We start from the raw sequence: 26,621 nt of genomic DNA on the forward strand, positions 1-26,621 counted from the left end.
TATTGCTGTATTATTTGCTATAATAATTGTGTTGTGTAAATTGTCTTAATGGTCGAACAATACCTAATTAATGGTCGACCAATAAAATTGTGGTCGATCGATGTAGATAAGATGGTCGAGCGATAATAAATTAATGGTCGAGCAAAACTTAATTAATGGTCGAGCAATAAAACTGTGGTCGAGTGATGTATAAATCTGGTCGATTGATGCTAAATTAATGGTCGAGCAAAATAAAAAAATTGGCATAGTGCAAAAATATGTGCAAACACAAATAAGTAAGCATATACAACAACAATTGACTCCTAAATGTACAGTACAACAGAGTTAGTTTTCACAATGAGAACTCTCCCCCCCAGCTCTCTGCTGTGAACTTTTTCCTGTAAAACGTCATGTCATTCTGATTTATCTCAGTAATAGGAATTTCTGCTATCAATGCTTCAATGAATTTGAATGTAAAAACACCACAATCGCCCCTGTAATTATTAATAAAAAATAAAGTGATTAAAATTGCGTACAACAACTAATGCACAATAAAAATGATTTAGTACACAAATTTGTAAAAAAAACATACCCTCCTGACTTCTGTTGAGGGCAGGGATTGACCTTCTCAACTTCCCATGGTGTCGTGGGAATGTCATAGCCACAAGGACGTAATATGTATGGGGGTCATTATAGACAATGGACTCATGATCTCTACAAACCTTTCAGAACTTGTAAGGTCATGGTAAGAATCATAGACATTTATTTTCCGTGATGATAATATCATCTCTACTGCCACCCAATGCTTCTCATCAAAGTTTGCAGGAAAGTACACATAGTCCACTTCTCCCCAGGGAACACCTTCAGGAGGACTGGTACCGACAACGTAGTCTGTGAATAAAGTATCCGAATCAACCCAATTTCCTGGATCTTCTTTGAATACATTGTAGGTAATACCAATCTTGCTCTGTTATTACATGGTTAAAAAATGATGGTTAGTTAACTATGAATATGAATATCTATAGTTCATTAGCAAATTATTGGACACATACAAAGAAAATTGTGTCAAGCACTGCCGCTTTCCTTTTAAATATGGTAGGGTACTTGGCAAGTCTCCGACGTATGTGGTATGTAGCAATGTCAAGATGCTGCATCAAATATTTAAAAAAAGGAATTAATTAGCATACATGATCAGCTAGATAAAATTAAATCTCGACCAGAGAAACATAAAGCTCGACCAGAGAAATATAAAGCTCGACCAGTCAATATTAATGGTCGACCAGTCAATATTAATGCTCGACCAAATAATATAATGCTCGACCAGATGTATGATATGCTCGACCAGATTATAAATATGCTCGACTACCTAAAATGTCAGTTATATTGTACTAAATTAAAACTACTTACCAGGTCTCTCAACCATTTGTCAGGTTGAATTGCCTCAGCAAACCAGACCTTGTCAACAGTACAAGGAATCCATTCAATTTTGTCATGTTGTGTTTTGGGATCCTTCATCCATTTGTGACATTCTGCTAACCACTCCCTTCGATATGGCCTTTTGAGTTCAAAAGCCATTGGCAATATGTCTTTGGGAATTTCAACCTCTTCTGTTACCGTGGAGGATGAATCAGTTTTTTGTTTTTTAGTGGGATTGGTGTAGGGTGTTTTAAATAATGGCCCAAGCTTTCTTTTGCGCTTTTCCTTATTTGAGACATAAGGAATTACCCCACCTTTTTTTGCAACTGGGAATTTGGATGAGGTGACAATCTCCACCCCCTCAGTGCCCATATCCATCTTGTGTGGTGTTCCCAAAGTAGTGGCAGCTATATCCATTGAAATAATATCGTCCTCTGCACCTAGGCTAACAGCATCATCACCCTTCATAACAGCCTCCTCTATATTTTCCACAGGAACTTCCCGGGACTCAACAAATATTACGGCCTCCCTATTTTGCAGTTGACCATCAGTGGCATCCCCATCCCCATATTTTCCTGCATTATCAGCCTCATGCTCAATTTGACCAAAAAGATGTTGCTCTTCCTGTACGAATAGCTCTATATGTCCAACAGTTCTTGGACACTCCAAAACAACCTCTGCAATATCTTTTCCAGTAGTCCCTAGACCATCATTGGCATTCACATCCCCATTCCCATCATCCTCATTTCTTGCATTTTGTTTTTTAACAACTTCTAGAAGAGTCCCCATGGATTCTTCAACAAATTGCAACATCAAACACAATTCCACCTTCAGATCTTTATGCTTCTTGGAGTGATCCTTAAGCAAACTATCAAATATATCAATCTTGCTTGTAATAGTATCCCTCAAAACATATTTCTGCAAATGGAAAATATACAAATTGGATTATTGAGTTTGTGATTGACCAGAAATGAATAATGCTCAACTAGAATAGATATCAATGCTCGACCTAAATTTGAAAATATGCTCGACCATACAAATACTAAATGCTCGACCAATACAAATAATGCTCGACCATATAAATACTTATTGCCCGACCAAAAGATATAATGCTCGACCATATAAAAATTAATGCTCGACCATAATATACAATACTCGACCAAAAAAATTAATGCTCGACCAAACACAACTAAGTGTTCAATCAATAAAAATTCATATTACTACCTCTATAACAGGTGAAATATCCCTATGTGTTTGAACTTCCTCTTCCTCTTCCTCTTCAATCTCATCTATAACAACCTTTGGCTTTTTTTTATCTTTGCCAACCATTGTTCCTACAACATTTTTTAGTACATCGGAAGCCTTTATGCAATATTCTTGTGCCATCTCCAACTGGGTTGGGATAAGTCGACTATGTACTTGAAGCTGTGAAAGGTACTGATAGGTATGATAATACCTATTGTTTTTGGTAGAAATATCCCCCTCTTAAGCTTTCTTTTGATAAATAATGAGTGTATTTATGTGTTGATTTGTATTTTGATAGGTTGATTGCGGTTTGGATGAAAAGCGACGGAAAAAGGGCTGAATTGAAGAAAATGTCCACCGACCTTCATGTGTTCAAATAGTCATAACTTTCTGTCACATTATTGGAATTGAGCGCAACAAAAGGCATTGGAAACTAGACATCTCAAGCTTTCCGTAGAACCTAAAATAATGCAAATCGGAGGTCATATGGAGAAGTTATGGTCATTTGAATAATATGCCTAGGGGTAACGCGCCTAGGCGCGCGCCTAGGCGTGGCGCGCCTAGGCGCACAAATTGTGCACGCCCAGGATCACTTCTGCACGCCCAGTCCAGAGAGTTGGACTTGAACTTTAAGTTGTGCACGCCTAGGATTGCGCCTAGGCGTGCGCCTAGGCGTGTGCCTAGGCGTGGTGCGCCTAGGCGTGAAAACAACGCGCCTAGGCGTGAAAAGCAATTTTCTGGGGTGTTTTAAGTCGCGATTTGTCCGAGCTGCGGGAGACTTTTAGACCTAAAACAGATTTCTGGAGAGCGAAAACAGAGGGGGAAGGTGATTCTTGGAGCTAGGAGGAGAGATTCTTCAACTCCACTTGGATCTACTCAACTCATTGGGTTTATTCATGCCTTTCTCATCTATTCTCTTGTGTTTTTCTCTCATTATGTGTAACTAAACCTCTTGTGCCAAGGCTAGGATGAAGCCTTGGGTTTGATGACTTTGTTTATGACTTGATTTACATACATATGAGTTGATTTGGGTATAAATCTTGTGTTTCTATGTTTGATTGCAATTTCTTCATGCTTGTGGTGTTTGGCCAACACTTTAGGTTTTTGGATGAAATTGTTTGGAGAATTTGCTTAGACAATAATATGTCAAGTAGATTATGCTTCTTGAAACACTTGATTATGAATGTGTCTCCCTTTAATTAGGTGACAATTTGTATGAATCCTAATCTCCATAGAACTCCATGAATTCCTATGCATGTTTAGACCAATAAGATGGCTAGAATGTACTTAGGAATATCCGACCTAGACCAATAAGATGGCTAGTAATCGATTTTAGGGAGATTTGGCTTAGGTGCGCTAAAACCGACTTAGGTACGGATTCGTTATGCCCGAATTAGCAAATGTGTGTGTGAATTTGTGTCATCGCAAGTTATTTCCCAAGGGGGATTCCAAAGCCTTGGTGTTTATCTTATTTGCATTAGTTACATCCTTATTCAAAGAAAATACCAAAAATACTTTACTATTAGCTAGTTTTAGTTTAATTACCCAACCCAAACAATCTTGAGTTGAACTTTACTTTTGTTTGCATTGTCCATATATACATACAAATATACATTTGGATTAAACATAACACTGTCCCTGTGGATTCGACCCTTGCTTATCATTGTGCTGTAGTCGCCGACTAATACACTTGCTAGTAAGGTTAATTTAGACCCAACAGGTACACATAGTAACCATTAGTTTCTATAAAATAGACAATCTCACAAAATTTAAATTAATACACACAGATGGATGTGATACCTGCTTCCTTCTAAAAACACTTAGGATGAGTTCTGTTGAGTCAGGAGTGATTGATGTACTCCAGTTCAATATCCTTGGATACAGAATTTCTGGATCTTTCTGTGCGTATGTCCTCCTGATAAGGGGAATAGCTTCATAACTCCATATCTTTAAATCAAACAATGATATACAATTACATGCATAGCATATTGAGTATAAGCTATAAATCAAAACAACATTGAGATAAATGATTAGCAAATTAAATACCTGTAGAGTTAACGGGAATCCATAGAGACTGTATTGCTCCTTCTGAGTCTTGGTTGGCTTTATAGTCTTTTTTAAAAATTTTTGAACACGTCCTTTCATTGCTCCTGCAAGTGACTTGGAGGTACGTGCATAACTGACAGATCCCCATGGATACTTGTTAAATTTATCCAAGTTTTCAACCAATTGGAGATATGCCACATCAGAAATGTTCCTACTACGCTCCCTACCAAGCAACACAAACTCCACAAAATAAACAAGAGCTAACTTGACAACGTCATCTTCATTGTCAGGCTGAGGTTTTAGACCCAAAAATGTACTCTCTAATTCAGATCTCTTAATGCTATTATTCCCCTTGAAATAAGCATCCCTTAGCCTATGTGTGCTAGTATCAACAAGTGAAGAGATGGGTGGAATTCCAGTACATGCTAATCCAGTAACAAGCGCAAAATCTTCAAATGAAAATGTTGCTTGCTTTCCAGCCAACCTGAAGTTGAAAGTTGTGCCAAAACTATGGTCGGAGGATTCAACCTGTCTTAACAATAACTGATGGACAAGCTGCCCGGAAAAAGTTAGACTCTTAATACGAAGATACATGCCAAAGCATGATCTACTAAAGGTCTCCAATTGATCATCATTTAACTTATCCCTGATATTACAAATAACTACATCTGGTTGAGAAAAGTTTGACACTTTTGCAGGAAAATGCTGACCCTTTGGAATAATGTAAGCCATTATAAACCTAAGATAAAAAAAATAAGTGAAATAAATAAAAGTTAATAATGATCGACCAGTAAATATGAATGCTCGACCAGTAAATATGAAATGCTCGACAAAATCAACTAATGCTCGACCAGTCAATATGAATGCTCGACTAGTCAATATGAATGCTCGACCAGTCAATATGAATGCTCGACTAGTCAATATGAATGCTCGACCAGTAAATATGAATGCTCGACCAGATAATAGATATGCTTGACCCCCATAACAATAAATCTCGACCAGAAAACCCCTAAACTCGACCACAGACCCTCAAAATGCCCGACGAAAGGCTCAAACACTCGACTACGTTGAAAAGTTCGTTTTTAGCTGTGCGAATTTGTTTTAAGCAAAGTCATGCAGTTATATGGAACCCAGCAAAATTGGTGAAACCTCACGAAACCCGTAATGACACACTACCCGTTGATGGAATCGTTTTTGAATAAATGGTAAACTTACCTTGGAGTATTCAAAACAGTTGATGGAATGCAAACCGTTGTTGTAGTTGATGCAAACTGTAGTAGTTGATAATGAGAAAGAAATTGTGTTTGAAGGTGAAAGAAACTGTGTTTGAAGGAGAAAGAAACTGTGTTTGAAGGAGAAAATGAAAAAGAGGATTTCGGGAAACAGAAACGGAGGGAGAAAGAATTGTCAAGGTTATTTTGGTCTTTACAATTATAAATTAGGTCATTTTCCTTGTTTTTTAAGAATCGGGTCATTTTTACGGTTTTGTTATTAAACCGGGTCATTTTTGCCAATTTCCCCAGTATTTACACCATCGTCGAATCGCGCTCTCACGGTCTCTCAGCGTCGCAGACTTGCAGTTCTCTCACGTCTCTGCCTCTCACTCTCTATCACAGTCGCACAGCCACTCTCTACTGCCTCACTCCGTCTCTGAATCTCAAACCAGGTTCTTCTTCAGTGGCCTCTTCAAGTCTAGATCTTTTGTTAATTTCGGCTTGGTTAGGTCTTATGCTTGAGTAATTGATTTCAATCTCATGTTGATTTGTTAGTTGGGCTTCGTTAGGTCTTATTCTTGATTAACTGATTTCAATATCATGTTAAAGCCATGACTCATGAGAATAAAGAAAGAAATTTTGGCCCAGTTGTAAACTACACACATAACCGATCAAAACCGATATATATTGTAAACTACAATCTCTAAAATTTCAAAAGAACAAAATATAATTTGACTTTTGTGTGTTAGACTCGTATTCACATTACAGGGCCATGAATTGTGAACTGCATCCTATAACAGGCACATAACAGTTCGCTGCACGGGATCAAATTTCGGTGAACGCAGCTATAACTTACCCCTTTCAGCTATGAGTTTGAATATTTTTGGAATTTCTAGCTAGTTTAGGGTTCTGCCTCACGTTTTTTGTCCCAAGTTCAAATGAAATAAAGCGGCTCGAGAAGAGCCCAGACCTAAAGCTAACATGATATAGCCCAATTGAGACATTGTAGAATAAGCTAAACTTCTCTTAATATCTTTTTGAGCAAGAGCTAAAGTAGCTCCTAATAGTACTGTTAATATACCTATTAAGGCTATTAAATTCATAACATAAGTAATCCTAATAGTACTGTAACATATTAAGGCTATTAAATCCATAACATAAACTATTCTTTGCAGATAATATAGCTGTCAGATAATATTTTCAGCTATACAAACAATGTTTAAGTTGATAATGAGAAGAAAAAGGCGATGCAGATATGCTCATGTAAAGAGACACAAGGTGGCAACTTTGCATCAAATTGCATTAATTACTGTGTTCATATTGAATTTGAATAATTTTATTATTTTTATTCACTGATTCTATGCTGTTTTTTTATTGGTTTTATCTTATTTTAGAGAAAGAAAGAAAATAATGTAGAGGAGGATAAGATAAGTAAACTGCCAGATGACGTATTGGTGTTCATTCTGTCTTTCATGACAATGAAAGAAGCAGCTAGGACCAGTGTCCTTTCACGTCGGTGGCGCAAAGTGTGGGCTTTTATTCCTTCCTTGAACTTTGACGCTCCATATAAGCTAGACCCGGAAGTATCAATGTATGCAACCCCAAGAGCATTGAAATTGGTTCATGCTGCAAGACTTGGACATATAAATTGGATAAATCGTGTCTTGGAGTCATATCAGGGTTCTACTATTGATAAATTCAGGGTTCAATTTGATTTGAATGAAACTAATAAACATGATCTCGATAGATGGGTGAACTTTGCAAGTGAAAAGAAAGTCAAAGAGTTTGTGATGGACTTAAATAAGTTTGGTGGCCTTGCTCAGGACCATAAGTACACCTTCCCTCTATTCTGCAACAGTCTAAGAAGGTTTCCTGATTTTAGTTCCCTGAGAACTCTCCTGCTAAAAGACGTAAATGTGAGTGGAGATGGTATTGATTACTTGTTATCTTCTTGCATGTATCTTGAACAATTATATGTAGTAAGTTCTAAATCTCTTGTCCATCTTAAAGTGGATGGTCAATCACTTAGCTTGAAGCATTTGAAGATAAAGTATTGCAGGAATTTGGAAAGCATATATATTTCCGCGACAAATCTGTTGTCATTCAAATATGCTGGTCGACCTCAAGTCTCTTTTGGGAATGTCCCCAACCTTGTTGAATTACGTTGTGGGGACAAATATGGTGAATATATTACATGGAACTTTTTACAGCTTCGAAATTTTGCCTTTCGACTAGTGACACTTACTCTCAATGTATATCATGTCCAGGTAAGCACATTAAACTATGCCTAGCTAATGATGTCCTCTTTCCTATGTTGATTGAAAGATTTCTCATATGTGTTTTTCTTGTACATGTCTGTGTTGTTATTTAGGAAACGTCAGTTGTCTACTTTCCTGTGTTGACACACCTCAAGAATTTGAGATTGTATGTTCTGTCAGATGATGACGAGAGACTTCTTGCTTTAGCTCCCTCCATGATAGAGGCATCTCCCTCCTTGCATAAATTTGTACTAGTGGTGAGTGTTATAGATTTCGTGGATATATAATGATGGTGTTTTAGGGCACTTGTTGTTTTATAAGTTGTTTTAAGTTTAAAAAGGCCCATTATTGTTCATCTCTAGCATGTTCAACAACGTTGCATTGATAAATGGAAAAGCACGGCATGAAAGTATCGTGTTAGTTGAGTTTTATGTCCAGGAACTTATGTTGGACCATGGTTGGAGTCTCAACCAAAATGCTACAAGACTTGTCTTATGCTTGGGGTCCAAGTGTCTGTGGTTTACCTGTGCAAAACCACAGGTTCCCCCACTTTTATTTTTATTTAAAAATATACTTAGATCTCACTTAAAGCAAGCGAGCTATAACTTAGTTTGTTCTTGATGCAGGTAATGTCTAATCATCACTTGCCTTATTCTAGGGCAAGGAGCAGTGTAGAGAAGGCCCCAAAATGTCCTCACCAATGTCTTAAAGTGGTGGAACTTGTTGGCTTTGTGGGGCGTACAATGGAGATCGAAATGATCACATATTTCATTGAGAATGCTGTCATGCTCGAGGAAATTATCGTTGATCCTGTGGTAAAATTTATGTTACTACCATTTAAGAGAAAGCCAATGATAGACTTGTATGCGAAGCGGCTAAAGGCTGCTGGTGAAAGAGCAGTGCAGCTCAAATCTGAATTTCCCAAATTAGTGCTTCGTAATATTTTATATTCTTAGCAACATATTTTCATCATTTTAGATGGAAAATCTTTCATTTTGGGATATGTATTATGTACCTGGACAATGCAATTAATGTTTTGTTTTGCTCTTTTCATCCAGTGATGGTTGACTGAGATGGAAAATCTTTCATTTTTGGGATATTTATTTAAATGCAAACTGGTTTGCATGTTTCGTTTTGCTCTTTGTCATCCAGTGATTATTGCATGCTGTTCGTAAATGAGTTGGTCGTTGTTGTAAATTCAAAGCTAGCTGACAGATAATTGCTCTCTCTGGAAATCCCTAGTAGGACCATATATGTCTCATAAGAAATTTGCTCATAAATTCTTATTCAATCAAACCAAAAATTGGTTCTTACCTTAGTTTTATTTACTCTGGACTTCACTTTTTGAATGTACCACTCTTCCTCTTCAATCTTTCTCTTCTTTTCTCTCGGCTTCTCTCTTCTTTTCAGCTTTTCTATCTTGTTTCGATTTCATTCCTACTTTTTGTGTTTATAAAGACCTCAAGTTCTTGCCATCTTATTTCATCCCGAGAACATGGGCGGAGCCATTAAGGGACCAGGGGGCACAGGCCCCCTGGATTTTGGAAAATAGAATATTACTTATGCATATTGTATACATTATACGTCATTGGTCTAATGGCCAATCTGATCCTTTTTTACGGCACAATTCCAAGTTCGAATTCTGACCGGCCTCTATGTTTTTTTTCATTATTTTTTAGGTACCAATGTCTTTCATTATCCAAAATGATATATGTCCATAATTTTTTCATCCATAAACTTATTTAATCTATGTGGCAAATGTAGTGGTAAATGTAACGACCCATCCCGGAGGGGGTCTGTAAAATGACTAAACTAACCTCTTTGTTCAGTGATGAGATTTGCAACAACTGCCATGAACGGAAGACCGATTTCTCTGAGTAAATGAGTTTCATCATCAAGGGAGGCTGTGTAAATGGGTCTGAGTAAAAACTTACGAGAGTGAGAGATCGATATGTGCTAGACAATTGGAAAATAAGTGCTACCGCGATGACCGCCGTGAATGGAAGACCAATATGTGTTGATGGTGTTTGGGACGACTGCAAAATGGGTTTCGTTGTTTGTTTGAGAGAAAGGGAGAGAGAGAGAGAGTGAGAGAGAGAGAGAGAGTGAAGAAAAATGGCAGAGATTTGCTTTTGAGAGAGAGTGTGTGAGAGAAAGAGAAAGATTTTTATCTCATATTTTTATTTTGAAATTGACACATCGCTTGACTCATGTAGCATGACAGGTGTATTATGTACAATTAGGGATGTTTGGCTATGTATAATCAGTACTACGGTTATATTTCTATGTGTGGCATGTTTCTATGTGTGGCATGTTTCTTAGGTTCATAGATCTTACACGTTTTAACGTTTTCTACCTTATTTTACCATATGCCACAAATCTTTTTAATTAGTTATCATAAGACACTTGTCTAGTATTCTATATGTCCGTTTGGTAAATCGGAAAGATTTATTTTCAATTATAACCGAAAAACTGTGAAAAAAAAGCTGAGTTTAAAGCTGTAAAATATGTTGTGAAATGGTATCATAATATTATATTTATAAATTTTTTATCAAAATTTATAGTAAATTAAAATTAATTTAATATCATTAATTATAAAGTGTTTTTTTATATCAAAACTGAAAATGTTAATTAGTAAAAGAAATACAATAATAAAATATAATGTTGTAAATATTAATAAAAATTGTTAAGTAAAATTATAATGTAAATATTTTTTAAATAAAATTAATAAAGGAATGTTAAGTCAAACAAATGTGGGCCCAACCCTTATTTAAAAAGTAATAAATTTGTTACCTAAAATAATTATTTTAGTGAATAAAAAGTGAGATCCATGTTTGATTTATTTAAAAAAATTAATAAAAAGGTTAAAAGTACTAAAAATTGGGGCTCATGTTTGTTTTTTACAAATTTTATAATAAAAAATTAATGTCAGAATTGGGTCCCACATCATTAAAAGAAAACAGCTAAACGTTGTCAATAAGCTCCCAAAGGGAGCTTATATTTTGGGACAGATCTACTGGTTCCGCTACACCGTTTGGTGCAGCGGAACCTCATAGAGTTTGATACAGCGGATCCAGTGCACCAAACAAGCAGCATGTACTTACTAGATCATTTTCACAACAACGACAAGGATTTGACTGTTGGGTGGAAAGGAAAGTCGTTGCACACTCTATTATAGCTAGGAAGTTCAGTAGAGAGGAGTTCATTTTCTGAAAAATAATTTTCAAATTCCAAAATAGTTGGACTTTCTTTTTCCTGCTTGATTTGTTTTTTATTTAATATGGAGGTAACTACCAAATAAGTCTTTATCAAAAAAAAACTACCAAATAAGTCCCAAACTTAAGTGGTTAGTCGAACTTTCGGTTATTTATTCCATTTGTATGAGTGAAGAAAATTCCAAAAAAAAAAAAATTATGAGATTCCAATGTGTGAACAAATTTTAATCCCTTGATTCCAAATATTCTACCAAGATATTAGGCAAGATTTTCATTAAAATCTAAAAGAGGTACAATGTGTATAAAAATACCATTTACCGGAAAAAAGAAGACCACCTATCAAAAAACACTTTCAAATACAAATGAATACATAATTTTAACCTAATCTCATGCCACACGCCGAAAAAGCATCTTACAATGAACACTGCTGCTACATTAGGTATTCCATTTGAATAAGCAGCCGATCAAAAGATATATGATTAACTATTGATTTGAGAACCTTAATTGCTTTCTAGCTGGAGTCAATCTTTTCCCATAATTAGGCATAATACATAATTAACAATCATAGCATAGTGTTTCATCCTTTTCTAAATAGACTTGGGCATATACTTAGTTGAACATATACTATATATATGGTGGTCGGGGCGCTTGCGGTCAAGGATGAAGTTAGGAATTCATATGAGGAAGCCTAAGAGTGTGTTTGGATTGAGGGATTTAGAGGGAAGGGAAAGGAAGGAAAATAAAGTTTCCTTCCAATTCCCTTGTTTGGATAGTTTATTAAAAATTAAGGGGAGAGATTTGAGGGGATTTGGGAGGAAGATTTCCTTACATTTTTGTTTAAATGGAGTCATTTGGAGTGAAGGAATTACTAATCAAGTCATTTGTAAGTTAAATATCTATTTTACCCTCGTACATAATATTTTAATATAAAAATAAGGATAAATTAGTAAAATAAACAAATTTTCTTTCCTTCTTTTTTTATCTATCCAAACATGGGAGATGGAAAAATAGTCCCCCTTCCCCTCCCTCCCTTCCCTTCTCTCCCCCTCCCCCCCCCCCCCCTTCTCTTCCCTCCCCCCCCAAATCCCTCAATCCAAACACACTCTAAAGGTTGACGAGGGATCAAGGGCAGCATGATCAAAGTGAAAAATAAAAGTATCATTGAACGTTAATATGCTCGACGAACTCTATCTCAATCGTTGGGATGATAGTTTGAGATTTTTTTTTATCTAAGGCCTGAATCACTTTCTAACTCATTTAAATTAACTTCTTTTCGAGCTTCCTTAGGAGGACATCTCTACAAGTAGGTGATAATTCAGAATTAGGCCTTTTAATCAAATATTAGTCCATATTTATTAGAAAATTTGAGAATTTATAAAATACACTTAAATTAAATAACTTAACATTATATATAATTTTTTTAAGAAAAAATCAGGGGAACCAGTCTCTTGATCCCTAAGTTGCATCTCCTCTTCATCCAAGCTCCTACTACACTGTAGGAGCCATCATCTTTGTGCCTCCATAAGTTTTATATACTTACATACCTGATGGCCCAATGTCCAAATGGCAAATTAACAAATCATAGCTACATGTATGTGCGTTGGGATAATAAGATTCTGCGAAGGGGTCCTATTTCCAGAGGATTTCGCTATGAACCTACATGGGGTAGGACTGATAATTGCAGAAATTTAGTTAAACAGAAGTGGATCAGAGTTGATGGCAGCAGAGCCGGGCAGCCAGCAATGAACCAGTTGAATTTGAATTTAAAGAAGTGTGGCCCCCAGTTGCAAAGGTGGGTAGTTAAAGACCGACAGAGACAACTTCACTCTACTACAGTGTTGAAAAATAAGCTTGAGGCTTTGGTAGAGGTAGAGAACCATGGCAATCAAGATGATATTTCTCTCATCCGGCGCCAATTGAATTGTATTAATGAAGAAGAAGAGAAGGTATTCAAGCATTTGAGTAAATAGCACTGGTTAAAAGATGGGGAACAGAACACACGTTTCTTCCACCAAAGCATGAAGCATCGTCAAAGATCAAAGTGTATTGATGAAATTTTAGATGAAAATGATTGTAAGTGGGAGTCAGAAGCTGATATTTGTAGTGCCTTTCACCAATATTTCTCAAAGCTTTTTACGGCCGGTCCATGTCAATCAGAGTTCTCATTTCTAAATCCATTGTTCAGGATTGTTGATAATGATATGAATGATATCCTGTGTCGTCGAGTTACAAGGGAGGAAGTTTGGAGTGCAGTGTAAAATATTGGCTCTCAAAAAGCCCCTGGACCTGATGGATTCTCATCAGGTTTTTTCCAAACTCATTGGGATACTGTGGGTGATTGTGTATTTGCGGCTGTCAATGATTTTTTGGAAACTGGAGGATGGAGTTTCAGCTTAATAGTACCCTTATTGCTTTAATCCCGAAGAAGAAAGATGCAATTCGGGTTACAGAATATCGGCCGATAAGTCTATGCAATGTATCTTACAAAATTATCTCCAAAGTTCTAGCCAATAGATTGGGGACTATTTTACCAAAAATTGTGCAGGGGAATCAGTCAGCTTTTATCAGTGGTAGGTTGATTACTGATAACGTGATTGTGGCTTTTGAGGCTTTGCATTCCATGAGCTTGTTAGCTAGAAGTAGAACCAATTACATGGCGGTGAAACTTGACATGAGTAAAGCTTACGATAGAGTGGAATGGAATTTTTTACAGGAGGTAATGGCGCGTATGGGGTTTTCAGATAAATAGATTGGGTGGATCATGCAATGTATTAAGTTTGTCACCTATCGTGTCTTTGTAAATGGTTCTCCTTCAGATATTATTTATCCTACAAGAGGCATTCGACAAGGTGATCCTCTTTCTCAGCTTCTTTTTGTTTTATGTACTGAGGCCCTCTGTAGTAACCTACATATGGCGCACAATGTAAATTTGTTTCGGGGATTCCTTTTGGTAGATGCCGACTTCGGATTTCACATCTACTATTCACGGATGATAGTCTTCTTTTTTGCCGGGCCAAAGATGAAGATTGGATATGTCTCCATAATTTGTTGTCTGAATATGGGAGAATTTCTGGCCAGTTAATAAACTTCAATAAGACTAGTATTTTCATCAGTCGGTTTACACTTATACAGCAAAGAAGAAGGCTAGTGTCAATGATTGGTGCTACTGAAGCCAAGCGGTATGATCGCTATTTGGGATTGGCAGCAATTGTTGGCAGATCTAGAAGAAGTGCTTTCCTTTATGTTCTAGATAAAATAAACAAGAGGGTTGCAAGTTGGTCGCATCGCACTTTATCTCAGGCTGGGAAAGAAATTTTTATCAAAGCAGTTTTACAGGCCATTCCTACATATGCCATGCAATTGTTCAAGTTCCCTAAAAATCTTTGCAATGAAATGGATAATGTCTTGCGTAAGGTTTGGTGGGGAAATAATGCTAAAAATAACCCAAAAAGTTGGCTGCCGTGGTCCAAACTTTGTGAGGCGAAGAAAGATGGAGGTATGGGTTTTAGAAACTTTGAAGCTTTCAATGATGCTTTGTTAGCAAAGCAAGGTTGGAGAATTCTTACAAACCCTGATTCTTTGGCTAGTCGTGTGCTAAAAGCTAAGTACTTTCCTGGTACTAATTTCTTACATGTGGAGAAGGGAAGAAATGCGTCCTTTTTGTGGGCTAGTCTGTTGGGTGCTCGGGGGTTATTACAAGATGGTTTGAAGTGGCGAATTGGCAATGGTGCAAGGGTTCACATTTGGCAAGATCATTGGCTGCCCAAGCATATTTATCACGGATCACATGCAGAGATGATGGGCTTCAACAAGGATGCTCTGGTCGGCTCTCTTATTGATTGGAGCTTAAACTGGTGGAATGTGGAACTTCTTAACCACTTATTTGATGAGGAAACATCCCAGTTTATACTACAACAATCAATGGGGTCCTACTATATTAATGATTCTCTTTATTGGTCTGGGACGTCAAATGGTGTCTATACGGTGAAGAGTGGTTATCATCGTGCAATGGAGATAAGAGGCAGAACTTTAGCATCTTCGTCGGATCCAGGTGATGATGTTTATGGTAGAGTATGGAATTCAGTGTGGTCCTTGGTTGCTCCTCCTTCTACTAAGGTCTTTATATGGAGGGCTGCTCATGATATTTTACCAACCTATTATCTACTAAATAAAAGGCATATTGAGACAACCTTACATGCACTATAAGAGTGCCCGGGAGCAAGAGATGTTTTTTGTGCCAGCATCAAAAAGTTACAAAAAATGAACTCCTTGCAAGTTGGAGACTTTGCTCAATTCTGGTTAAAAATGTTTCAAAATCTCTCACCGCGTGAACGAGCGATGCTGGCTATTACTATGCGAATGATATGGTTACGGCGAAACAAGTTCATTCATGATGATGTGTTTTTGCACCCAACGCAGGTGGCAAATAATGGCATTCTTACAGCGGATGAGTTTACTTCGGCATCTATAAGAGAGGAGGTTGCACAATTAACATCTTATCAACAAACTTCCCAGGAGGATATACAGATATGGAGGGGGCCTGCATTAAATTATATCAAAGCTAATTGGGATGCGGCGACTCATTCCCAAACTTTACGAACTGGGTTTGGTGTTGTTTTTAGAGATGTGAATGGGGATGTTATGGCATGTAGTACACTTGACAGACCATCTTTATTGGACTCTACTCTGGCGGAGGCTTTTGCTGCTCTACATGCTATTAAACTAGCATGTGATTTGGGTTTTACTCATCTTATCTTGGAAGGTGATTCTTCAATTATTGTAGCAGCAATTGGTGGCGAAGAGATGTATTTTTCTGCTTGGCGCTCTGTGATTTTGGAGATTCGGAGGCTGCTTACATACTTTCATAGTTGGTCGGTTTATCATGTTCGTCGAAATGTGAACTCTGCAGCACATGCCTTGGCCAAGTTCTCTTTCCATGTTCCTGGTCTACGGGTATGGATAGAGGAAGTCCCAGGCTCTGTCTTGCATATTGTTCAAGAAGATAAACGTAAATGAGAACTCATCCAAATGGAACCGAGAGTACCAGGCTTGGCACTTTAGATAGACATTTAAGTTTTTTATCTTTGCTTTTCACTGTCACTTTCGTTTTGAGCTGCGCTGTAGCTTCATAGCCATGCACTTTAGGTTAGTCTACTTTTGCTTATAATGTAGCTAGACAATTCCACCAGATTGGTGGCTCGAGTGCCTTTTGGCCTCCAGTTCTTTTGTCCTTCAGTTTGGGACTCTTGAATATATTCCTGGTCTATGACCTTTTCAAAAAAAAAAAAGGCAAAAAAACTATTCTACTAATATCTAAGGTGTGGTAACTGTAGTTGCCAAAAATTGTAATAATTTGCCCCTACAATAACTAATTGGAACCATTTAATGACTACTTTCTACGGCAATCACTAATCATAATTGGATGATTTCAGGAAATGATACTTACCTAAAAAAAAGGAAACGTATGTAATTGCCAAAAAGGCTCAACCTAGTGTGAGGGGGTGGTATGAGGCCCATATCCATTCTCTATAAGTATTACCCAAATACCCCGTTTTGGCTCGAATTTCAAATTGTTCATCGATCATCGAGATCCTAACTCTTTGATCATGCATTCCATATCACACTCAAGATCATGATTGGCATCGTATGGACTGACCGCAATCAGTGTTCTCCATTGATGAATGCAAAGAAAAGGGCTTTGAAGTTTTAGAATGTGTTGGATTCTGCCTGGGAATCCAACATGCATGATTTTCAAGATCCCAATCTTGATCGTACGATCTTGAGTGTGAAGAATAATTGAAAAATATGAAAAGCAAATTGAGATGAGTTGGTGAGAAGAATAATTACAAAATCTGATAAGAAAATTGAAAAAATTCTGAAGAAGAAAGAGGATGAGGTGATAGAAAGATGGAAGAAGATTCATCCGCAACAGAAATAAATTCAGAAGATGAAGAAAAGGTGTGGCAAATTGAAGGACAGAGTCATGAAACACAAAGACATAAGGGTGAGGACAGGTAATCAAATGAGGATGCTCAAAGAACTTATTAGGGAAGGGTGGAATGTTAACGTTTAGCCATATGAAGGAGCAAGATCTTCTGTGTAGAAACGTTTTGTATGTTTTCACACCTCTTTTTATCTTTGATGACGTCAAAAATAGTGTTGAACCTACTGAACGAATCAGTTAGTCAGACCAATTCCTTCCTTCCTGGTCAGTTGTTTTCCTTCCTGCACAAGGAACAAACATAAGCTATGGTAGGGCCCCGAGGGTGTGCTCGGAGGACCTTTTTGATGCTCAAGTCAGTATAATACTAAACTTTGGAGGATGACTTGCTCTTCGGAGCTCTGCCTCTTGCTCAGTAAGTAAGTAGTTTGGAGTACAGAAGTTAGAATGTTTACCTGCCGTTTGAGGTCCCCTTTTTATATGAGCTAAGGTATTTGAGTTGCTGTAGGAGTCAAACTCTCTCTCATTGGTTTTTCAGAGAATTTCTCGGAGGGTAAATCTCATCCGTATTCCTCTCCAAAGGGGAATTGAACTCTGATGAGAGTTAGCGTCCTATTGAGACATTAATGTACTGAAGTGGTACTTCACCTTGATCGAATAGATGTAATGTACCTTGGTCGGTATTTGAGAAGCTACCTCGGTCGGTCCTAAGGTACCTTCTTATTGATGGCCAATTGGATAAGTTTTGTCTAGCCGGCTTAGAGGTGCCACGTGTCAGTATATGATTGGTGGGGTTATTTTAGTATTATCAATCTTAATGATAGTATTGCTTCTTTAATTCTACCATTAGACACTTGATCAAATGAGCACAACACCTAAATGTGATTGCTTCTCTAATTCTATCATAATTTTTGTTTATTGACTTTTAGCTTGAATGAATCTGAATTCTTCTTCTTCTTCTTTTTTGTGTGAAAATGAAAGGGATATGTAATTCCTTAGCTTTAATTGCTTAGTACTACCGGAGGGATAGATGTTGTACTTTTTTATGATTCATTCTCTTTTTTGGGGTAAAGGGAGATGTAATTGCTGAAGATCTTGTGGATTCCCCTTGTGAGTTTTGAACGCAAAGCTTCATCCCAATGGGCAAGACATCCCCTCCAGTCCTGTGGACTATCTTTGGTAGGGTTTGGTAGTGTGTTTCAATAGTGTTCAGGTGTACCACACCTCACAGCACTACAGTTTTTTGTGACACGCCAAACGCACCGTACTATAGTTCTAAAAGTGATGCGCCAAACAATTTTTTGTGTTCCAACTCACCCTACAGTAGCACAGTTTTATAACTCACAACACTGCACAGCACCTTATAGCAGTTGACAGCACTACCAAACAGGACCACTAACAAGCTTCACAAAGTGGTCTTCTCGGTCCACCAATCTAGGCCCACTGGGCTGAAACCGCTTTGGCTGCCAAACCAATTAAGACTCGACATGGTAGATACCAACAAAAAGACTCCAACTAACGTAAGCCTGCTGATGCGCAAGGTCTTAGCCTGCGCACCCACTTGCAGTGTAACCGTGTAGTAGAAGAAGAGGGAAGGAAATAAGTCGAGAGGCATAACTCATAAGAAGAGAGAGACTGTCTTCAAGAGATAGAAGAGACCAAACGGGAGACTGAGTTGGTGCAGCGAGTCACGAACCGAGTGACCGATTTAACATTTTTTTTTTTACAAAGAGAGAAAAATAGAAGAGGGTGAGTAAGAGTCGCTTGTTCGGGGTGGTGTGGCAATACCCAAATATGGAGAACAACGAGATGAAGATAAATGGCAATAGAGCCCTTTCTCGCACTTTACTTCCTGTTTCTCACATTCCCATTGTTACCTCTCCTTCTCTAACCCTAACTCTTCTGTCTCTATTTTTGGCTTTTACCCGAGTCGTCGTAATTACCAAACACCATCGAATCACATTAATTTCTTTCTGTTCTCATCCTCTCGTTGTTCTCTGGCACTGGTTCTCTACTTTCTGGGTTTCTTTTCACGGAGAATTGGGGATTGTGTTTGACTGGGAGTGATCATGTTATGAAGGTAGTGAATTTTCCTTCAATAATTCTTTCGTTGATTTATTTATTAGTCGTGGTTCGTTTTTTATTTTTATTTTTACTTTCTGGGTTTTGGGTTATTTCTTTTGTTTATGGTCATGATTGGGAGAATTTTGTTTCTTTGGTTTGAAGTTGATTCGCCTGGATTGTTGTGAGGTTTGTATGATCCTTAACAGTGTGTTCGATTTGTTTTGCGTAGTTGTTAGTAGGTTTGATTACGTATATTTGCTAAATGTGTAATCTTGATGCTATATTTGCCTAATTTTTTATAATTCTCTTTAATTTAATTTACCATGTTAGCTCTTATGTGTTTGGAAATCTTTTATTTCAACTTAATTTTTCCCACTTTATTATACCTTTTGACATTTTAGTGTTTCAATGTGGATTTGTTTTTCTTTTTAAACCTAGAGAAAATTTCTGGGGGTGAGGTTCTATGTTACTCACATTGGTAGACATCCTAATAGTGAATTGTGTAACTGGATATAGGTTTTCTTGATAGTTGATGATGTTGTCATTGAGTTATACTTTTGCCAATTATCTGCTATCATTTTTCAGAAACTTTCCCTTGATTCCCTTATGTGTGTACTTTAGTGGATTTCATTATCATCAAATCGTTGATCTCAAATATGCGGGGTTCCATTACGTAACAAAAATTAATTAGAGTCCACTATGGGAGATCTCTTTCAACATTTCAATGTAGAGTAGTATGAGTGATTTTGTTTATCATGAATTATCCACTGCAAGCACTTACATTCCATGTTTCTCTGACGCATCATTTTCTTGGGTTTTGAAGCATGGTGTGATGCTCACGGGTTGACCAGTGTAGAACCACAAGTGGCCAGTTTTAACAAATTGTACTCGATGGAAGGGTTTGATTGTACTATTTTTGATGGTGCTGCGAGGAAGAAGAGGAGTCAAATTTCTCGTCGACCTTGGCCTGAGTCACAGCCATATCCCGAATTTCATGATCGTTCATCCTTCTCATCTACCCCTTCTTTGGATGATGTGAGCAAGGTTTCCAGTTGGGAGAATGGTTTTGATACTAATCCTAGGAGGAAGGAGCTCAATCATAGTCAATGTTTCTCTCCAGATTGTGCTGTAGGAGCTGAAGATGAAAAGTCACATGTGAACAATGAAGAGAATGGATTACTCACCGCTATTGTCAGTTGTGAGGAAGGACAAAGTGTTGACAAACAATCTGGTAAAGGTATCATTGCCTCTGGTAATTGTAAAAACACAAGCAAGGTTAAGGCTGGCTTGGCCCCATTCACATCTAGGGAAGAAATCTACATTGGAAGGAAAGTTGAAAGTCAGAATTCAGGGAAATATGGTGGGATTGCAGAAAGATTAGGAAGTGAGAACAAGGTGAAAAAGGTTGTTAAGCTCAAGGTTGGTGGTGTCACGCATACATTTCATGCCAACTCTGCATCTAAAGTTTCAGATGGCGGAATGCTTTCTGCAAAGAATTATCAATCCTCAGAGGCCTCTAGATTAGGGCCAGAGAATCTTCAGGTATCTTTATAGTTGTCTCTTGTAAGCTTGACTAGCGTATTGTAACTTCTTGTTCTTGTAAATATATTTGCTTGTGTGCGATCATTGTCTTGGTTTTACTGATTCTTTATTCATAAGGTTTCATTGTGGGTACATAAGTCCTAGTTGAGCTATTTGTTGGTCCGAACTCCCAAGGATATCTATAATTTCAATTTTCAACATGAATTTTTATCTTATTTGCCTCTTATAGAATAATATCTGGTGTGTTTATTTTTTTTGTCGTGTCTTAATTATTGTGTGCATAATTTGGTAACAACAGAATCATTCCTAATCTTCTTATTGAAATTCGCTTTATTGCAGGGGGATTTATGGCATGGCCATTATGTGCCAGATAGGAGTAGCTGTTTGCAAGGAATTCGTCAGAAGGATTCCTCGCATGGTGGTTTTAATTTCAGAAAGTTGTCTTCAATAGTGAAGATGTCTGGAAAGAATACCTCTGGAAAGGTAGGAGATAAGTTGGAACGAATTCGTAAAAGCAAGCGAGTTCCTAAGAGGCATGTGTTTGATGGAGAATTCGGCGAGGAAGATGATGATGATGAGATCCGTTACCTGGAGAAACTCAAATTGAGTGTTGATGCTTCATATAATAAAGAAGAGGAAGGGCCAGGCAAGAAACGGCGGAGATTCAGTAAGGTTGGTAACCTGGAAAGTGATTCTTCCAAATCAGTTGAAGATTGGAGGAAGAAATTGGGGCCAGAAAGAGTTTGTGGTGACATGGATTTCCGGGAAGATGAAGAACTAGTCTCTGATGGTGAGCTTGAAAGTGATGACAAGCAGAAGAAGGAATCTGTTGATACATCGTCAGATGGGAAGAGGGCAATTGCTCTCACAAGACGTCAACGGGCTCTTCGATCGAACAAAGACAAAGACGGCCCTTCTAACCGTGGATCAAGCTTAATCGAGTTTCCGGATGGATTACCACCTGCTCCGTCAAGAAGTATTATCTTTATGACTGCATCTTCAACCATTTCTGACTAATCTATTTGGAATTAACTGTGGTTTTCTCTTTTAATTTTGTTAATTACAGAGCAAAAAGAGAAACTTTCAGAAGTGGAAGAGCAACTGAAGAAAACTGAGGCTGCTCAGAGACGTAGAATGCAGGTTGAGAAGGCTGCTAAGGAATCTCAGGTTTTTTTTTTCCCCCCTTTTTGCACTTTATTGAGTTTATTTGAACATTTGACATCTGCATTGGTTGAAACATGCATCTTGGGTTAAATTTTGTAGGCTGAAGCTATTAAAAAAATACTGGGGCAAGATTCTGGTCGGAAGAAGCGGGAAGAGAAAATTAAACAACGGCAAGAAGAATTGGCACAGGTACTTGTCATTGTTAGCCACAGTTTTTTCAATAAATCCCAGTACAATGCTTATTCATATTTTCAATATCTCAACAAAATTTGTGGTCTTCCATACAGGAGAAGGCTGCCAATGCACTGAAGGTGGCACCAAACACCATCAGGTGTGTCAATGGTCCAACTGGGACTGTGGTGACGTTTTCTGATGATTTGGGTTTTCCTAGTATATTCAACTTCAAATCCTGCAGGTAACTCCTAGCTTTGTTTGTTTCTTTTTTCTTTGAGTATACAATCATCCAATTAACATACCCCCCCGCTGGGCAGCTGCACTTGAGACTTTGCTGACTTGAATTTAGGACGTTCTAGGTTAGGTTTCTCTTTGTGATAGCATTGTATTGGCTAGACGGTGCATCTCCTTTCTGAGTTTGAAATCAAGCACTGTTATGACATATGCAAGCACAAAATTTATTTTGCGAGTGATCAAAATGCATGCTTTCTAATGGTCTGAGTTCTTTGTGTTTGGACTGTTCAGCTATCCTCCTCCGCGTGAACTCTGTGCAGGCCCATTGTGTGCTAACCCATACAAATACCGGCACTCGAAGCTCAATGTTCCTCTTTGCAGTCTCAAGTGCTACAAGGCTGTTGAGGAGATGACCAAAACTACCAATTGAGGTTTGCCAAAATTTTGCTACTGCAGACATTCCTGCATGTCCTTGGTAATAACAGACCTTCTTATTAGAGGTTAGAAAGATCTTGTTCTGAACTTATTGTAGAAAAGAATTCACAAATATTATTATATGGCAACCATTATGAAAGGTTTCGAATTGAAGGTGAAGCGAGGCACATTAGATTACTCTGTGCCAAGCAATGCATGTTAATCTTTCATTAAACGCAGGAAATACTTTTGATGCTACTCTATTTGGGATCCAATCCCAAGTAATAAGAAGTGTTTTGGTCTTGGAGGCTTACTGTTCTATTTAAGATAAATTAGATTATACATTGCAGTTTCTCTGGAGTCTTTTAAACCTTTACTTTAAGCAGTCCCTGCCCCTGAATCAAGTAGGGGTTCTGCAGTCCTAAGGCCTCTTTTTTCTTACAGTTGTGAGGCCAGACATAAGAGAATTACTTTTCCAGGCATTTCTGCTTATCTTGCCAGATATGGCGTGTATAAGGGCAAGCGTAGGTGATGGGGAAGCTCTGGCCATTGGGACAAGGAGGGGGAGAGGTTATTACTGTCACCCGGAATAGGCCGAGAGAGAGTCCTTAGCCCACATTTCTGCATATGTAAGCACTGGTCCTTAGCCCGCATTTATCTAATAAGTCTCGTTAGGCCGAGAGAAGTAAGGAGCTTTTCAGTCCCTTCCTTGAGTCATTACCTTCCTTTATGCATACCATTCTACTGTCATTCAGTGATTGATTCAAGGTAGCTGTAGCTTGCTGCCAAGTCCAAGCGCTAGCGGTAGAAGCTAGTCGTTTCTTTTCTTTCAAATTTTATTGAAGTGGGGAAAGAGACCTCTGTAATCTGTTCCTACTGTGAAGTCTTCTAACACCTACATTCATTCATCTCTCTACTTACTGTGCAGCCTACATACTGTGCAAATCTTTGCTCTTTCCCTTCAAAATCCATCCTGTTTCTTTGGTTCAAAATTACTTGAAAAATGATGGGACTTGTGGCATTTAGAAATTCATTTCTTGTTAATTAGTCAAAAAAAAAAACTCCCAAGTTTTGCTCTAATCTATTACTGAACTATGTACCGCCTACGAAATTCTAGTAGGTTTTAAGCTTCATCTCCTAACATGGTCGAATTCACAATGTAGATGATGTGTCTTGTAGTTTGCTCCTTTTCTTGAATTTCATTTTTCGTACTCTTTCTAAAACATCATACTGATACTGTAGTGGCGAAAAAGTGTCGAGTGTAGTGGCCAAAAATCGTCTGGACTTGACACTCGGGCACACCCAACAACACCTCTCTTCTGGTCAGGACCGTGAGGCCCAAGGCCATGCACTTTAACTGGGATAAAGAATAGTAATACCACCCAAAAGGCTGAGGTAGGACAGCTACGTCCTTGCATCAATTAAAAATTTGAATGTGTGAATATTGAGGCCCATCGCAAGCTTGATGGATTTTATAATTAGTCCATTACTAAAATTCATAAATGTCAGAGTATCTGGCAGATTCTCTCGTGACCATTACTAGAGATTTATCTAGCAACATTCTGAGTCACATATTCCGAAAACTTCAACTTTGGTTGTATAATGGTCAAGATCTTCCTTATCATAATTTTGGGGTTTATGCTTGCCCTTTGTATAATGGTCTCTTCGAGTCATATTTTCAGTTGCTCAGCTCGACCTAGTAGTGTTCGAGATCTATGCAGACGGCTCAATGAACCTTCATGTCGAACACATCCCCCGCCATCCCCTTCGTCGAAGACGAATTTGCCTCACCACCTCTACCCCACACTATGAAAGCTGAAAAAGCAGGTAGTTTTTTGGCATTTTCTACGAGGGAATCTAGAGCTGTTAAGAAACACACACCCCTACTCCTAAAGAAGAGACATTACACAAATTCCCCAATAAACGTCCGAAAACGAAAAGGTAGAAATCTCTTTCCACCAAATCAACCACTCAACAATCATAAAGAGAGGGGGCAGAAAACCTTGTCTCTAAAGCATCTTTTACCACTCATTCATGAACCTCGTGCCTTCTTTAATTAGTATATGCCTTGTATCAATCACCAAAAGGCCCCCCTCTCTTTCTCTCTCTCTCCATTTCAGGAGCATTTAAATCCAAATCTCAAGAAACCCAGTTAGAGATAACATCCACCCATTCATCCTCCACTACCACTACTACTTGTTTGTGCCATAATAGTGAAACTTTTCATTATTGAAGAAAGCAAATCAAAAGAAACTATATAATATGCCATGTGGAACTTCGAGGAGTGGGGGTGTATATATTAATTATCATATATGAACACTAAAAGTACACTTTTCTAGGATGCAAAGAAAGCACTAAAAACACTAGGATCAAAGAGGGACAACAGGAATCCTTTCATTGGAAAAACTGCTCCTCATGAAGCTGGTTAAAGCTGAAGATGTATCCAGTTCTTCAAGCTCATCAAAGAAGTCATTTTCTTCGGATCTGGGTACTGGAGGAAATGTCATGAGATGAGGACAAGAGATGGCTTCTCTGTCCAAGAGAAAACCCAGATGGGTGTCACTGGTTTTGTCCAGGGTCTCTGTAAAGGGTGGTTCTTGGTTTACAAATATTAGATCTTGAGAACTACTTATTGGGGACTGTAGGTAATGAAAGTGATCTTCACTTGCATCTACGTCACTGGTTGTCATAAGGGGCTGCTCCTGCCTCTCCTCCTCTTGTTCCTGCAGCTGTTCTTCTTTAGGTGATATGGGGTGATCTACAGTAATTGGCAAAGTTTGAGGCTCCTTTGGTTGTTGGGTCAGGCTGGTTATGTCAGGGCCTGGATGGTTATGGCTAGAAGTGTAAGTGATGATCAGGACTGAAGCATCGGTGCTACATCTCTCAACTTGTTTTTTGGCTGAACAACCCTTTGATGTGCTGCACCTGTAATAACCCCTGCAAGGACCACTGGGACTTGTGAGAAACCTTTCAAGTTAATGTAGAAATGAAAAACTGATCAATTGAACCCCAAGCATATTCAGAGAATCATTGGAATTGGCATCTAGGAGACCCTAATCAAGAACAAGAGACAAAATTGTCAGATGATTGACATGGAAAATGAGAAATAAACCTAGGATGTGGAGATCCTTTGATGGGTTTTTGCCCATACTTCCTCCAAGACCAGAAATCAGAAGGTGGCCCTTCATTCTTTTGCTTCCCAACATTGGTTCCAATTTTCACTGTGACTACACTCTTCTGAACCACCTTCCTGCAAAAGCACACAACAGAAGTTTCAAAGAAAGCAATGCTACAAAAAGAACAAAATTGCAACCAAGAATCCAAGAAAAATAACAACAGCAGCAGACCCACCCACCTTTTCTTGGATGTTTGAGTTTCTGGTTTGAGTTCTGAAACTTCCGAGTCCAATTTTGGGGGGAGAGAGCCATCCATGACCATGACAGCCTACTTTCTGCTGCCTTTGCCTGTGCTTCTTGTTACTATATTACGGCAAAAGAACATTAATGAGACAGAGGGAGTGGTTATGGAGAGAGAGACTCTGCAGGAGATAAGAAAAAAGGATTAAGAGGGAGAAAGCGGAGGAGAGCAAATAGATGACAAGGCCATCAAGTTTCTTTCATCCTTTTCTTCAGTTAATATAAAGTTATAAACATATATGTCCATATCCAATACCCAACACCACCCAGCCCCACTCCCCCCACATTGCAATAAAATA

The 26,621-nt window shown here is 38.1% G+C and overlaps 6 protein-coding genes across 8 annotated transcripts; 3 read left to right on the plus strand and 3 right to left on the minus strand.

Moving 5' to 3' along the window:
- Positions 1–331: 331 nt before the first annotated feature.
- LOC120007257 lies at positions 332–2,331 on the minus strand. Its single transcript, XM_038857459.1, has 4 exons — positions 1,387–2,331; positions 1,034–1,127; positions 702–864; positions 332–473 (listed from the first exon to the last, which is right to left on the minus strand). The coding sequence occupies exons 1-4, from the start codon at positions 2,206–2,208 to the stop codon at positions 332–334; spliced, it is 1,221 nt and encodes a 406-aa protein (XP_038713387.1). The 5' UTR covers positions 2,209–2,331.
- Positions 2,332–2,607: 276 nt separating this feature from the next.
- LOC120007258 lies at positions 2,608–5,418 on the minus strand. The gene is made up of 3 exons (XM_038857461.1): positions 4,687–5,418; positions 4,441–4,587; positions 2,608–2,820 (listed from the first exon to the last, which is right to left on the minus strand). Exons 1-3 carry the CDS (start codon positions 5,416–5,418, stop codon positions 2,608–2,610), a joined length of 1,092 nt encoding a protein of 363 aa, XP_038713389.1.
- A 794-nt stretch (positions 5,419–6,212) lies between these two features.
- Positions 6,213–9,294, plus strand: LOC120007115 (F-box/LRR-repeat protein At2g42730-like). 3 transcript variants are annotated; one of them, XM_038857297.1, is made up of 5 exons: positions 6,213–6,352; positions 7,076–7,178; positions 7,295–8,167; positions 8,272–8,415; positions 8,785–9,294. In XM_038857297.1, exons 2-5 carry the CDS (start codon positions 7,116–7,118, stop codon positions 9,112–9,114), a joined length of 1,410 nt encoding a protein of 469 aa, XP_038713225.1. In that variant the 5' UTR covers positions 6,213–6,352; positions 7,076–7,115; the 3' UTR covers positions 9,115–9,294. The 3 variants fall into 3 exon arrangements, 2 of the variants coding, with proteins under 2 accessions (XP_038713225.1, XP_038713226.1); XM_038857298.1 differs by lacking the exon at positions 7,076–7,178; XR_005470146.1 differs by lacking the exons at positions 7,076–7,178; positions 7,295–8,167; positions 8,272–8,415; positions 8,785–9,294 and adding an exon at positions 6,669–6,846.
- A 4,459-nt stretch (positions 9,295–13,753) lies between these two features.
- Positions 13,754–16,623, plus strand: LOC120007259. The gene is made up of 5 exons (XM_038857462.1): positions 13,754–14,099; positions 14,190–14,323; positions 14,452–15,489; positions 15,793–16,326; positions 16,546–16,623. Exons 1-5 carry the CDS (start codon positions 13,754–13,756, stop codon positions 16,621–16,623), a joined length of 2,130 nt encoding a protein of 709 aa, XP_038713390.1.
- Positions 16,624–18,872: 2,249 nt separating this feature from the next.
- Positions 18,873–23,216, plus strand: LOC120007916. Its single transcript, XM_038858403.1, has 7 exons — positions 18,873–19,394; positions 20,202–20,920; positions 21,260–21,896; positions 21,987–22,087; positions 22,184–22,273; positions 22,372–22,499; positions 22,784–23,216. Exons 2-7 carry the CDS (start codon positions 20,270–20,272, stop codon positions 22,920–22,922), a joined length of 1,746 nt encoding a protein of 581 aa, XP_038714331.1. The 5' UTR covers positions 18,873–19,394; positions 20,202–20,269; the 3' UTR covers positions 22,923–23,216.
- A 1,953-nt stretch (positions 23,217–25,169) lies between these two features.
- On the minus strand, positions 25,170–26,586 carry LOC120007917 (probable WRKY transcription factor 69). Its single transcript, XM_038858404.1, has 3 exons — positions 26,262–26,586; positions 26,019–26,156; positions 25,170–25,843 (listed from the first exon to the last, which is right to left on the minus strand). The coding sequence occupies exons 1-3, from the start codon at positions 26,342–26,344 to the stop codon at positions 25,276–25,278; spliced, it is 789 nt and encodes a 262-aa protein (XP_038714332.1). The 5' UTR covers positions 26,345–26,586; the 3' UTR covers positions 25,170–25,275.
- Positions 26,587–26,621: the final 35 nt, after the last annotated feature.

This window comes from Tripterygium wilfordii, chromosome 10 (assembly GCF_013401445.1).
Source record: "Tripterygium wilfordii isolate XIE 37 chromosome 10, ASM1340144v1, whole genome shotgun sequence".
Taxonomy (NCBI): domain Eukaryota; kingdom Viridiplantae; phylum Streptophyta; class Magnoliopsida; order Celastrales; family Celastraceae; genus Tripterygium; species Tripterygium wilfordii.

Bases quoted from the DNA above. Each gene is read 5' to 3' on its own strand.
- LOC120007257 (XM_038857459.1), bottom strand. From the start codon at position 2,208: ATGTTGCAATTTGTTGAAGAATCCATGGGGACTCTTCTAGAAGTTGTT. The intron at 1,128-1,386 runs GTAAGTAGTTTT...TATTTGATGCAG, and splicing joins ACAAATGGTTGAGAGACCTG to CATCTTGACATTGCTACATA. The intron at 865-1,033 runs TTGTATGTGTCC...TCACAGACTACG, and splicing joins AGTGCTTGACACAATTTTCT to TTGTCGGTACCAGTCCTCCT.
- LOC120007258 (XM_038857461.1), bottom strand. From the start codon at position 5,418: ATGGCTTACATTATTCCAAAGGGTCAGCATTTTCCTGCAAAAGTGTCA. The intron at 4,588-4,686 runs GTATTTAATTTG...TTTGATTTAAAG, and splicing joins GATTCCCGTTAACTCTACAG to ATATGGAGTTATGAAGCTAT. The intron at 2,821-4,440 runs GTATCACATCCA...TACCTTTCACAG, and splicing joins GTGTTTTTAGAAGGAAGCAG to CTTCAAGTACATAGTCGACT.
- LOC120007115 (XM_038857297.1), top strand. From the start codon at position 7,116: ATGTTTAAGTTGATAATGAGAAGAAAAAGGCGATGCAGATATGCTCAT. The intron at 7,179-7,294 runs GTGGCAACTTTG...ATCTTATTTTAG, and splicing joins CTCATGTAAAGAGACACAAG to AGAAAGAAAGAAAATAATGT. The intron at 8,168-8,271 runs GTAAGCACATTA...GTTGTTATTTAG, and splicing joins TCAATGTATATCATGTCCAG to GAAACGTCAGTTGTCTACTT.
- LOC120007259 (XM_038857462.1), top strand. From the start codon at position 13,754: ATGGAGTTTCAGCTTAATAGTACCCTTATTGCTTTAATCCCGAAGAAG. The intron at 14,100-14,189 runs GTATGGGGTTTT...GTTCTCCTTCAG, and splicing joins TTTACAGGAGGTAATGGCGC to ATATTATTTATCCTACAAGA. The intron at 15,490-15,792 runs GTCTTTATATGG...CACCCAACGCAG, and splicing joins TTGCTCCTCCTTCTACTAAG to GTGGCAAATAATGGCATTCT.
- LOC120007916 (XM_038858403.1), top strand. From the start codon at position 20,270: ATGGAAGGGTTTGATTGTACTATTTTTGATGGTGCTGCGAGGAAGAAG. The intron at 21,897-21,986 runs GTATTATCTTTA...TGTTAATTACAG, and splicing joins ACCACCTGCTCCGTCAAGAA to AGCAAAAAGAGAAACTTTCA. The intron at 22,274-22,371 runs GTACTTGTCATT...TCTTCCATACAG, and splicing joins GGCAAGAAGAATTGGCACAG to GAGAAGGCTGCCAATGCACT.
- LOC120007917 (XM_038858404.1), bottom strand. From the start codon at position 26,344: ATGGTCATGGATGGCTCTCTCCCCCCAAAATTGGACTCGGAAGTTTCA. The intron at 26,157-26,261 runs GTGGGTGGGTCT...GTGCTTTTGCAG, and splicing joins ACTCAAACATCCAAGAAAAG to GAAGGTGGTTCAGAAGAGTG. The intron at 25,844-26,018 runs GTTTATTTCTCA...TGGTCCTTGCAG, and splicing joins AAAGGATCTCCACATCCTAG to GGGTTATTACAGGTGCAGCA.